This window comes from Corvus hawaiiensis, chromosome 35 (assembly GCF_020740725.1).
Source record: "Corvus hawaiiensis isolate bCorHaw1 chromosome 35, bCorHaw1.pri.cur, whole genome shotgun sequence".
NCBI lineage: Eukaryota > Metazoa > Chordata > Aves > Passeriformes > Corvidae > Corvus > Corvus hawaiiensis.
The window spans coordinates 467118-477761 of record NC_063247.1 but is presented as its reverse complement, the minus strand read 5'-3'; the positions used below and the strand labels follow the sequence as shown (position 1 = coordinate 477761).

The 10644-nt window shown below is 55.7% G+C and overlaps 2 protein-coding genes across 2 annotated transcripts in view; both read right to left on the bottom strand.

Moving 5' to 3' along the window:
- Positions 1–499: 499 nt before the first annotated feature.
- On the bottom strand, positions 500–1317 carry LOC125319023 (zinc finger protein 154-like). Its single transcript, XM_048289987.1, has one exon. It carries the CDS (start codon positions 1153–1155, stop codon positions 646–648), a length of 510 nt encoding a protein of 169 aa, XP_048145944.1. The 5' UTR covers positions 1156–1317; the 3' UTR covers positions 500–645.
- LOC125319050 (zinc finger protein 132-like) overlaps positions 632–10644 on the bottom strand; it is a 33802-nt gene continuing 23789 nt past the window's right edge. Inside the window, exon 5 of the mRNA XM_048289996.1 lies at positions 632–715. The gene's annotated coding sequence lies outside the window, so the exon portion shown is untranslated. The remainder of the gene's footprint in view (positions 716–10644) is intronic.

The following is a 10644-nucleotide window of genomic DNA, read 5'->3' as shown; positions in this document are numbered from 1 at the left end:
CCATTCCTCTCCCATCATCCCCCAGTCCTCAGCCCCTTTCCCATTTTTGCTTTAGGGGGTCCCACTCCCCCTCCAACTCATTTTATGGGTCCCACACACCCATTTTCCCTCCTCTCCCCAACGTTCCCACCATACCCGCGTCCTCTTCCACCCCCTCGGCTCACCTGAGAGCTCCATGCCTGTGGCCAGGGGGGCTCCCAGCACCACCAGTGCCACCAGTATGGCCCCAGCTGCCCCATCCCCAGCTCTGGGCACGTGCTGAAACCTCCCCTCTCCCTTAATTCTGCTCCCGGGGGGCACTGGGGGTGAGGGGGGCCCAGATGGGGAGCTCTGGGTGCGGCAGATCCACCTGGCACCTGGGCAGTCATCAGCGAGAAAAGCTCAGAGTGGCTAAAAATTGTTTAGTGACTTCTTTGATTGGCTGAGGAAAGGCCCAGGAGCTGAGATAAGGACCAGGAGAGCTCCTGCCCCGATCACCAGCATGGAAAAACAGACCCAGTCTGGGGACAGGGATTGCATTTATTAGCAATGAAATCAGAGCACGAGAATGAGAAGTGAAATAAATCTCTCAAACATTCCCCGCAACCATGGGGATCATCTGGAACAGGGGTCACCAGGTCTCTGCCCAACGGGGGTCACTGTGCATCACCCCACATGGATCCTCTGCTGCGAGATGAAGTTGGAGCTCTTCCTGCACTCAGGGCACTCGCAGGGCCTCTCCCCAGTGTGGATGCGTTTGTGCCTGGTGAGGTCGGAGTTGTACCTGAAGCATTTCCCGCAGTCGGGGCAGCGGAAGGGCCTCTCATCTGTGTGAATCTTCTGGTGCTGGAGGAGACTGGAGCTGGTCTGAAACCTCTTCCCACACTCCCCACACTCGTAGGGCCGTTCCCCTGTGTGGATCATGTGGTGGCGAATCAGGTAGGCGCTCGTACTGAAGCTCTTCCCACATTCCCCACACACATAGGGCCGTTCCCCTGTGTGGACCTGGCGGTGGCGGATCAGGTTGGAGCTTGTGCTGAAGCTCTTCCCACATTCCCCACACACATAGAGCCTCTCCCCTGTGTGGACCTGGTGGTGGCGGATCAGGTTGGAGCTTGTGCTGAAGCTCTTCCCACATTCCCCACACACATAGGGCCGTTCCCCGGTGTGGATCATCCGGTGGTAGATCAGGTTGGTGCTCTGGCTGAAGCTCTTCCCACATTCCAAGCACTTGAAGCGTTTCTCCCTAGCATGACACTGCTCGTGGACCACCAGGTTTGAGCTCTGGCTGGATCTCCGGCCGCCATCCCGGCACAGGGTGGGTCTTTCCTCCTCACAGCTGCCTGGGTTGCGTTTGCAGCCCCTCCTCCTGTGGGATCTCCGGTGGTTTTCCTCCCAGCTGGATTCCTGCACCATGGAGCTACTCAAAACGGCCTCTTCCACCAGGTTCTGCCGCGGGGATTTGTCCTCCCTGGGCTCTGTCCTCAGCTCCTTGTCTGGGGGAGGAAGGACAAGGAGAGGATGGCATTTGCCTGCGTGCCACAAAGAAGGGGTAGGAGATCCCCCCAGTCCTTGCCCGGCAGGACGGCATCGGCAGTGGGGTTGTCCTGCAGCCGAGGGCGATGCTGGGCTGGGAGATGGAGCAGGAGAGAGGGGGAAACGGGCAGGGACTTCCTCCTCACCTGCCTGGGTGTTCCGGGGCATCTTCCTCTTCCTCACAGCATCCTCCTCCATCTGGCCAAGGTTTGGGAGTGGGAAATCCTGGTGTGGAGGGAAAAACAAGGTGTGAGTGTGTTGGCTTAGGGGTTCCTCCTGCCCAAGTCCTTCTCTAGAAGTCACCGGGCGTATCATGACTGTAAAATCCTCTCAAACACCGTGCTGGTTTTACCTGGCATGAGAAATGAACCCCACTGATCTGCCCCAAGAGAGATTAAGGTGGGAGTTACAATTCACCAAAGAGATAACAAGAAATACCATGATACAGCTGTAACCCACCAAGGCTGAGTATAACCAGGCACCCTGGGACAAGAGCAGAACGGTGCTGGTTAGTTCCTGTGCTGAGCACCACCTGGTCCCGCTGCATGCAAAGCAAAAGGAAAGAAAACAAAACCTGTTGGTCAGAGTGGTGGACACAGTCCTGTCCAAGTGATGGGAGCAGTCTTGTCAACAGCAGTGGTCACAGTCCTGTTGGAGTCCTGCTCCTGCCCTGGATCTGTTAAGTGTTGCCAGAAGGCCCCAAACCCAGATTTTATATGCTCAGGTTCAGGTGGGAGTGCTCAGCCCCTCCCCCAGGGCAGGCAGTTTCACAATGGAATGATGTCATCCTGGGAGTCATGGGATATTTTGGGAGCCTTGATGGTCTCAGTCCTTGCAGCTGCCCATTGTGCTGGGGCCATTCAGTCCATGATGGCCCATCAGCAGAGGTGAGCCCTCAGGCTGGGTGGGACTGTGCTGCTGCTACCCCGGAGGGAGTTATCACAGCTGAGTCATTGGTGTGCAGAAAAAGAAACACTGCCCTGCCTCCCAGGGTTTGCCTCTCCTTCCTTATCTCATGTAACACCCAGCTCCTCATAGCCTGAGGGGTCAGGGGTGCACTGGGCAGCTCCTGCAAACGACCCATCATGAACAGCTCATCAGACATGAGATAAGGGGAGTGGAATGCACAGTTTGGTCCCACCCACAGAGGGCTAAAGTGGCCCCCTGCTCCTGTCAGCAGCACAGGCTGGCAGGCAGATGGCATTGTAAGGTCTTGCTCCACTTGGCTTTCAGCCCAGTAACCCACGGGCAGGGTCCCTTCCCACCCCAGTCCTGCCGGGCTTCTGGCAGGGACTCGCTTCCCTTTCCTTCCTCCCTCTGCTTCCAGCTGGGAATGTGCTAGGAAATGTCCAGCAAAGCAGCCTTTGCTGTCTGCTCTGGGAGCCCACCCAGCTGCTGGACCTTGTCCCCTGGCCCTGCACAGCTCCCGTGGAAGGCACGGCAGGACCAGCACCCTGCGAGCCTCGGGAATGCCCCTCTGGGATCCACGGCACACCCTCCAGGGATCTGGAATTCCAGTTCCCAGCAAGGAGAAGATGTTCCAGCCCTTGAAGGCAAAGCTCTCAGGAAGGAGCCAGAAGCCAAGTGCAGCAAGATCTTACAGTGACATTTCACTGCCAGCCTTCATCACCTCACCCATGGTTGTTTTAGCTGGTGGATTGGGAACAAAATCAGAGGAGGGCCTTTGGTGGGAGCTGCCCTGGGTCCAGAGAGACACTGAGAGACAAAGAGCAGGCAATGAAAGGCAGAAGAGGAAGGAGGACACAAATACAGTCAGCTGAGAAGGTGTCACTCTGGAAACCAGACCAGAACTGACTGAAAATAAACGTGACAGAAAGAAATAATTTGGAATTTTGATTTCCTATCAAAATACCATTTCCTGCCTTTCTCACAAACCTCCTCCTGCTGTCATTCTGCAGGGCTTTCACAAAGTGCTCTGCTCTGAGTGGATGTTCCAGGCTGCAGACACAAGGAAACCCGGAATGGGCTTCTTCCTGCTCCTGGGGAGTTTGACATCCTCACCTGAGGAGATGAGGAGGCGCCAGAAGAAAAGGGCAGCTGGGGTTCACCCTTCCACAGGAATAAGAGGGGGAAAGTCTCTCGTCCTCTCTGTCGCTGCTCCCACAGGGATGTGAAGGCTGATCCCAGACCCCCAAGGGTCACATTCAGGGCTGCCTTCCCGCAATGCTCGCGTGGAATGGAGGGGCAGCGTGGCAGCACCTGGATCTTGGACCACCCAGCTGCCCCCCATGTTTGGAGGTGCCTGAGGAGGGCTGGGACGGTGCCAGGGACATCCTGCAGTGACACCTCAGCTGTCCTGCTCTGCGTGTGCTCAGTCCCAAACCTCACCCTGATCCTGATCTCAATCTCACTCCACGTTTAGACAAACTCACCGTCCCGTGTTTAATCTCATCCCATTCCCAGAATCATCTAGTCCCAGACTCAATCCCAACCCCAGCCCTAAAGCCAATCCTACATTTAGCCTTAACCCCAATCCCAGCTGTAATCCAAATCTCAGCCCTAACTCCAACCCCAGCCCCAATCCCAGCCCCTTCCTAAACCCTCAGCCCCAAACCAAATCCCACGTTTAGCCCGAGCTGCAATCCCAGCTGCAATTCCAGCCCCTGCCCCAGCCTCCAGCCTTATCCCAAGTCCCACGTTCAGCTCTAATTCCAAACCCAGCCTCAGTTCCAACTCTACCCCCAACCCCAGTGCCAAATTTAGCCCTAACTCCAGCCTCAACACCAGCCCCGGACCACACTCCAGTCCCACATTTAGCTCTAAATCCAAACCCAGCCCCAGCGGCAGCCCACATCCCATACCATTATTAGAGCTAATCCCAATCCCAGTCCCAGTTCCAGCCCCAATCCCAGCCCCAGCCCACACACCAATCCCACCTGTCGTGGGTTAGCAAAGCATAGTCTCGGAAGTGATGTTCTTGCAAAGGGGTGCTTACAGCTCCTCTGTGACCTGACAGAACCTATCAGCTGGCCAGTTTGAGTATGGACAATTCTTTAAACCACTTAAAATTGTGACCGCCTCTGTGATCCACACATAAGAATAGACAAAGCCCGGGCAGAGCTCTCTCTTGTTTCTGGCACTGGGACAGGTGGCTGCAGGCCCCATGCAGGGCCCGGCAGGCCAGGCTGGGCCACGGCCATCCTGGAGCCGATGGGCCCTGTTCCACCTGCGGAACTCCCCCCCCACAAACACACACACAGCCCTGCTATGTGCAGACATGCTCCCCCTCTCCAGTGTGGCCAAGATTCAGCTGAAGCTGCCCTGCTGTCTGGCAAAAGATCATGTGAGCAACAGCGATAAGCGACATTCCAGCTGCAAGGCCGCCTGGGTGACATTAACCCTTTTAGTGCTGTGAAGAGCTGAAAACCTGAGGGAAGAGAAAGAGGAGAGGCTTAAAGCTGAAATTCTGTTGGAAAGCTATGATGTATCAGAGTACCCGTTGTAATTTCATGAAGGCATGGGGGGTGGAGCGTTCAACTTGTGCTTGAGAGCAAAAGCACCTGCGCTGAGATAGGCAGATGCTGAAGCAGCTGTAATTTCATGAGAAGTTTGAATAGGGAGAGATGGAAGCGATGAGGACTTTTGCTCCAAATGGAAAAGGAGAAGACCTCAGTTTCTGGAGATGCTCCCAGAGATAGTCCTAGAGATGAAGATGAGGAAGACCCTTTGCTCCCAGGGAAGGAGAAGGGCCTGTGTTCTTAGAGATGGAATGCTCCCAGAGATGGGTGAAGAGAACTTTTATTTCTGGATGGCTCAACCTTAAAATTGCACCCCAGTAGCTCAAGATTGGACCCTCAAAAGCAGTTGTGGGAAAAGCTGCAGGTCGTGGGAGGGGACTCTCAATGATGCGAGCAGAGAACCAACCCGGGCGGCTGTCTCGTTGTGATAATGTTTTCATAGCATGGGCAAGAGAGACTCCACTTCCTAAATGGACTGAACAAGGTTATTATGGAAGTGGTAAACAGACTGAACATCTCAAGGGTTGTCTTTTTACATTGTCAGTGGGAGAAGGGAGGAAGGTGGGGGTGGGGGGGGAGGAGAAGTATTCTGAAGGTGTGGTATGACTTTTTTCTTCTTTTAGGTCTGTTCATAAACTTGTTTATATTCTTTCAAGTTTGGTGCCTGCTTTGCATTTCTCCTAATTCTTATCTCACAGAAGGTAAACAGTAATGAGTATTTTGGACCAAACCACTACACACCTTTAGCCCTGACCCCAGTCCCAGCTCTAAGCCCACCCTCAGCCCTGCCCCCAGCCCCCTCTCAGCCTAATCCAGCCCAAATTCTGGTTTCAGTGCAACCCCTCCCCCACCCCATTCCTGGCCCCGCCCCTACCTGAAGCCACGCCCACCCCATCCCTCTCAGAATCTGCGCCCTCGCGGCCAACCACGTTTCTTTCTCATCTTCTTTGCTCCGCCCCTCATTATTTGTTCCTCGGCATCCATTGGCTGCTGCCACGGGGGGGTGGGGCTCCCATGCCCATATAAAGGGGCGATCGGGGGCCGTTGTTTAGTGCGGAATCCGGTGCTGCTGCGGCGCAGAGGAGTGGGGAGAGAGGAGTCGAGCAGTGGGAGAGGAGCGGGGTGAGCGGAGTGGAGTGGGCAGAGTGCAGGGGTGAGAGCCGAGTGGAGAAGACAGAGCCGACTGGAGCTCCGCGCCCTTGGCCCCGAAACGTGTGAACCCCGCGACCAGCTCAGGCTGGAGGGTGTGTGGGTGGTTGGGGGGAGGTGGGAGCGGCGCCCGCCCCCGTGGGCCTGATCGCAGCACAATGTGGAGAGGGAGCCCCAGCCCGGCTCCCTCGTGCCCCAAGCCGCCGCTGCGCCCCGTGTCGCCGTCACCGGTAACGGGTGCGTGGGCCGGACACCAGCGGCCGCAGCAAGCAGAGCGAGAGGGACGGAGAGCTCCCTCCCCGAGGGTGCAGACACGGAGAGCCCCACGCCCCCTCACATACGGGTGGAGGACAAAGGACACCCCCAGCTCTCCCCAAAGGGGAGAAGGACAGAGACCCCCTGGCCCACCCATAGTGGAAGTGGATGGACACCACTGCGGTTCCCCTCATGGTTTCCCCAAGGGTGAGGAAGAGGTAGACCCCCTTGGGCCCCCTAAAGGGGAAGATGACAGAGACCTGCCCGTGGCCTTTCCCCTGGGCAAGAAGGATGGAGACCACCCCTGGCCCCCCCAAAGGTAAAGAGGATGGAGACCACCCCCAGACTCCCCCCTAAAGAGGAAGAGGAGGGAGGCCTCCCTGGGGCAAGAAGAACAGGGACCACTAGGGTTGCCCCAAAGGTAAGGAGGAGGCAGAATCCCCCAGGGCAACGAGGACAGAGAGCACCCCTGTCCCCTGCAAAGGTAAGGAGAATGGAGTCCAGCCACTGTCCCCCCAAAGGAAAGGAGGATGGGGATACCTTGGCCCCCCCAAATGGGAGGAGGACAGAGATAACCCTGGCCCCACATTTGGGATAGGAGCACAGCAATCCCCCCAATCCAACCTGTGGGAGAGGAGGACGCACAGCCCGGGATTGTCTCTGTCCCTCTCCTACCTGGGGAGCCCTGGGGGGGGTCTCCAAGCCTCTCTTGTCTGGGAACGTTCAGGGGGTGGGGATGGTCTCTGTCCCTCTCACCCCACTCGGTGCCCAGTGAGGGTCTGTGTCCTTCTCCCCTTGGGATTCTTGGGAGGTGCTTGTGGGGCTTTGGGGGTGTCTCTGTCGCTCTCACCCCAATGGTGCTTGGGCGGGGTCACCCCAGGGGTGAGAGGGACAGAGACCCCCCCGGCCTCCCCAGGTATGAGAAGGTTGGAGAGCCCCTGAGCACACTCAGCAGTGAGAGGGACACAGAGCTCCTGGTCTCCAGCCCTGCACAAGCATTCCCAGGGACGAGAGGGATGGAGATGCCCGAGCATCCCCAAGGGTGAAAGGGACAGGGACACCCCTCAGGAATGTCCTGGGATGAGAGGGACAGGGACACACCCTTGGGAATGCCCTGGCGTTAGAGGGACAGGGACAACCCCTTGGGAATCTGCAAGGGTGACAGGGACAGGGACACCCCCTCAGGAGTGCCCTGGGGTGAAAGGGTCAGGGACAACCCCTTGGGAATGCCCTGGGGTGAGAGGGACAGGGACAACCCCACCGAGCCCCTCCCCAGAATCCCCCAAGGAGAGAGACACAGAGACCCCTTGAGCATCCCCTGGGCACTGGACAAAATAAACTTGGCAAAAATCAAACTTAACTCTACCTCAAATGCTTGGAGGAATGTTTGCTCTTCCCACAAGTCACTTGTGATGAAAACACAAACAAACCCCAAGCATGAATGAACCGACAGCACAAGCAGTTATGGTGGCAATTCAAAGGTCCAGCGGATCCCACACAGCTCCAGCTCAGCTGCTGGCAGGTTCCTGTAAAAGAAAAGTGAAAAGTTCAGCCCGGTACAGATGATTTAAAGGAAGGATAAACTCTGTGTAGCTGTCACAGAGGTGACAGGGATAAAGAGAAAAATGATTCTCACATTTGGCAAAGGCCCCCAGGCTGTGAAAGAGAAAAGGGGGGAGAGCAAGGGAGTGACAGGGACAGAGACCTCCCCTGGGGAGGGGCGAGTGTGACACTGTCCCCTGTGTGTGTGGCCTTCCTGGGGTGGGGGTTTCACACCGGAGCCAGTCTGGGTAAGGGGGGTGGTGTTCACTCCCCCTGGGCAGGGGTTACCCCACACCCCCAAACTCCCCTCCTATCCCCTTGGTTGGGGGATGGAGGTGCAAACCTGGCCTCAGCAAATGGGTCTGGGGGCTGGGGCCTCCCCCAGCCAGGGCTGATTTTCAGGACAGCCCTGGCCTTGGCTTTCTGGTGGATTCATTCTCCTCCCTCAGCCTTGTTTCCTTCTCCCTAGACCTGAGATCCCTGGGTAAGAGTCCCCTTTCCCTGATCTCAAGGTCCCTTAGCTCAAGGTGCAGCCCAAAGTTCCCCTCAGGAGGCACATTCAGGGACGGAGGGGCTTGGGTGGTCACAGCTCCTTTATACAGTTCTGCCATAATGGGCAAAAAGCCCTTCCTAACAATGTTTTGGCCGTGAACCACAACATTTCAGTCTCTCGGCAGCCCCCAGAGCATCCCCCATGTTGCCAGATGGAAAATCCTCTGTGCCGGGTGGGCTGCCACAAGGCTCATTCCTCAAACCTGTCTTGGGGCTGAGTCAGGGATTGTCATAGGTTAGCAAGCATAGTCGCAGAAGGGATGTCCTTGCTAAGGGGTGCTTACAGTTTCCTCTGAGACCTGATAGAACCTATCAGCTGGCCAGTTTGAATATGGACAATTCTTTAAGCCACTTAAAGTTGTGACCGCCTCTGTGATCCACACTTAAGAACAGACAAACTCCCCCCTAAGCTCTCTCTCATTTCTGGCTCTGGGGCAGGTGGCTGCGGGGCCCCAGCGGGGCCCAGTGGGCCAGGCCCAGGCCCTGCTTGGGCCAGGCCAGGCCGGGCCACGGCTCCAGGATGACCCCCCCCAGCAGGGCTGTGGGCAGCCAGAGCGGCTTGGAACCACCCCCCTCCACTGCGGCCAAGATTTCAGCAGAGCGGCACCACTGTCCGGCAGAGGTCAGGTGACCAACAGCAATAAGCCACATTCCAGCTGCAAGGCCGAGGTGAGAGTAACACTTTTATTGCTGTGAAGAGCTGAAAACCTGAGGGAAGAGAGAGAGGAGATGTTTAAAGCTGAAATTCTGTTGTGAAGCTCTGATATATCAGAGTATCCCGTCGTAATTTCAGAAAGATATGGGGGGTGGAGTGCTGAACTTGTAAGCAAAAGCACCTGCGCTGAGATAGGCAGATGCTGATGCAGCTGTAATTTCATGAGAAGTTTGGACAGGGAGAGATGGACTTTTGCTCCAAATGGGAAAGGAGAAAACCTCAGTCCCTAGAGATGCTCCCAGAGATAGTCTTAACAATGAAGATGAGGAAGACCCTTTGCTCCCAGGGAAAGAGAAGGGCCTCTGTTTTTTGTTTCTGAACGGCTCAACCTTAAAATTGTACCCCAAAAAACTTCAAGAGTGGACCCTTGAAAGCAGTTGTGGGAAAAGCTGCAAGTCGGGGGAAGGGGCTCACATGCAGGCAGAGAGACTCCTCTTCCTAAATGGACTGAACAGCATTTGCAAGTGGGCGGCTGTCTCGTTGTGATACTGTTTTCATGGCACGAGCAAGAAGAGACTTCTCTTTCTAAATGGCGTGACCAAGGTTATTATGGAAGTGGTAAACAGACTGAACATCTTAAGGGTTGTCTTTTTACATTGTCAGTGGGAGAAGGGAGGAAGGTGGGCAGAGGAGGAGAGTTCTAAAAGTATGGTATAATTTTTTTTTTTTTCGCCTCTTTTAGGTCTGTTCATAAACTTCTTTATATTCTTTCAAGTTTGGTGCCTGCTTTGCATTTCTCCTAATTCTTACCTCTCAGCAGATAAACAGTAATGAGTATTTTGGACCAAACCACTACATTATGGCAATGGGCAAAAAGCCCTTCCTGACAAAGTTTCAGCCGTGAACCACAACATTTCAGTCTCTCAGCAGCCCCCAGAGCATCCCCCGTGTTGCCAGATGGAAAATCCTCTGTGCCGAGTGGGCTGCCACAAGGATCATTCCTCAAACCTGTCTTGGGGCTGAGTCAGGGATGCAGTATCCCATGATGGTTTGTGCTTAGCGGGTGGGAAACTACTGTTCCTGTGGTGGGGTTTGTTCTGTTCTGCTCTCTCTGTATTTTATAGTAAGGACCTGTTCGTCCTTTTCCTGCATTTTTACTTGGGTGCCCTGTAATTTTAGAATTGGATCCACGGGGATCATCGGGGCACTGCTGGGCCCCATGGAAGCAAGGGGCCGGTGTGCTTCTGAGTGGCCCCATGGATCCAAGGAGACCATGGTGCTCCTGCAGGTCCTCATGGAGTCGCAGAGTCCATTGTGACACTGCTGGGCCCCGTGGAGCCAAGGACACCTTTGTGACACTGAGGGGCTCCATGGAACCAAGGGAACATGGAACAGCTCTGGCTGGCTTGGCCTCCTGGTGGCCACCGGACAGCTCCAGCTGATCTTGGAATGTTGAGAGTCGCTTCTCATCTGCCCCTGGAGCTCTGGGGCTCTGTG

What these genes read in the sequence shown, in the direction of transcription:
- LOC125319023 (XM_048289987.1), bottom strand. Translation starts at nt 1,155, where the DNA reads ATGATCCACACCGGGGAACGGCCCTATGTGTGTGGGGAATGTGGGAAG.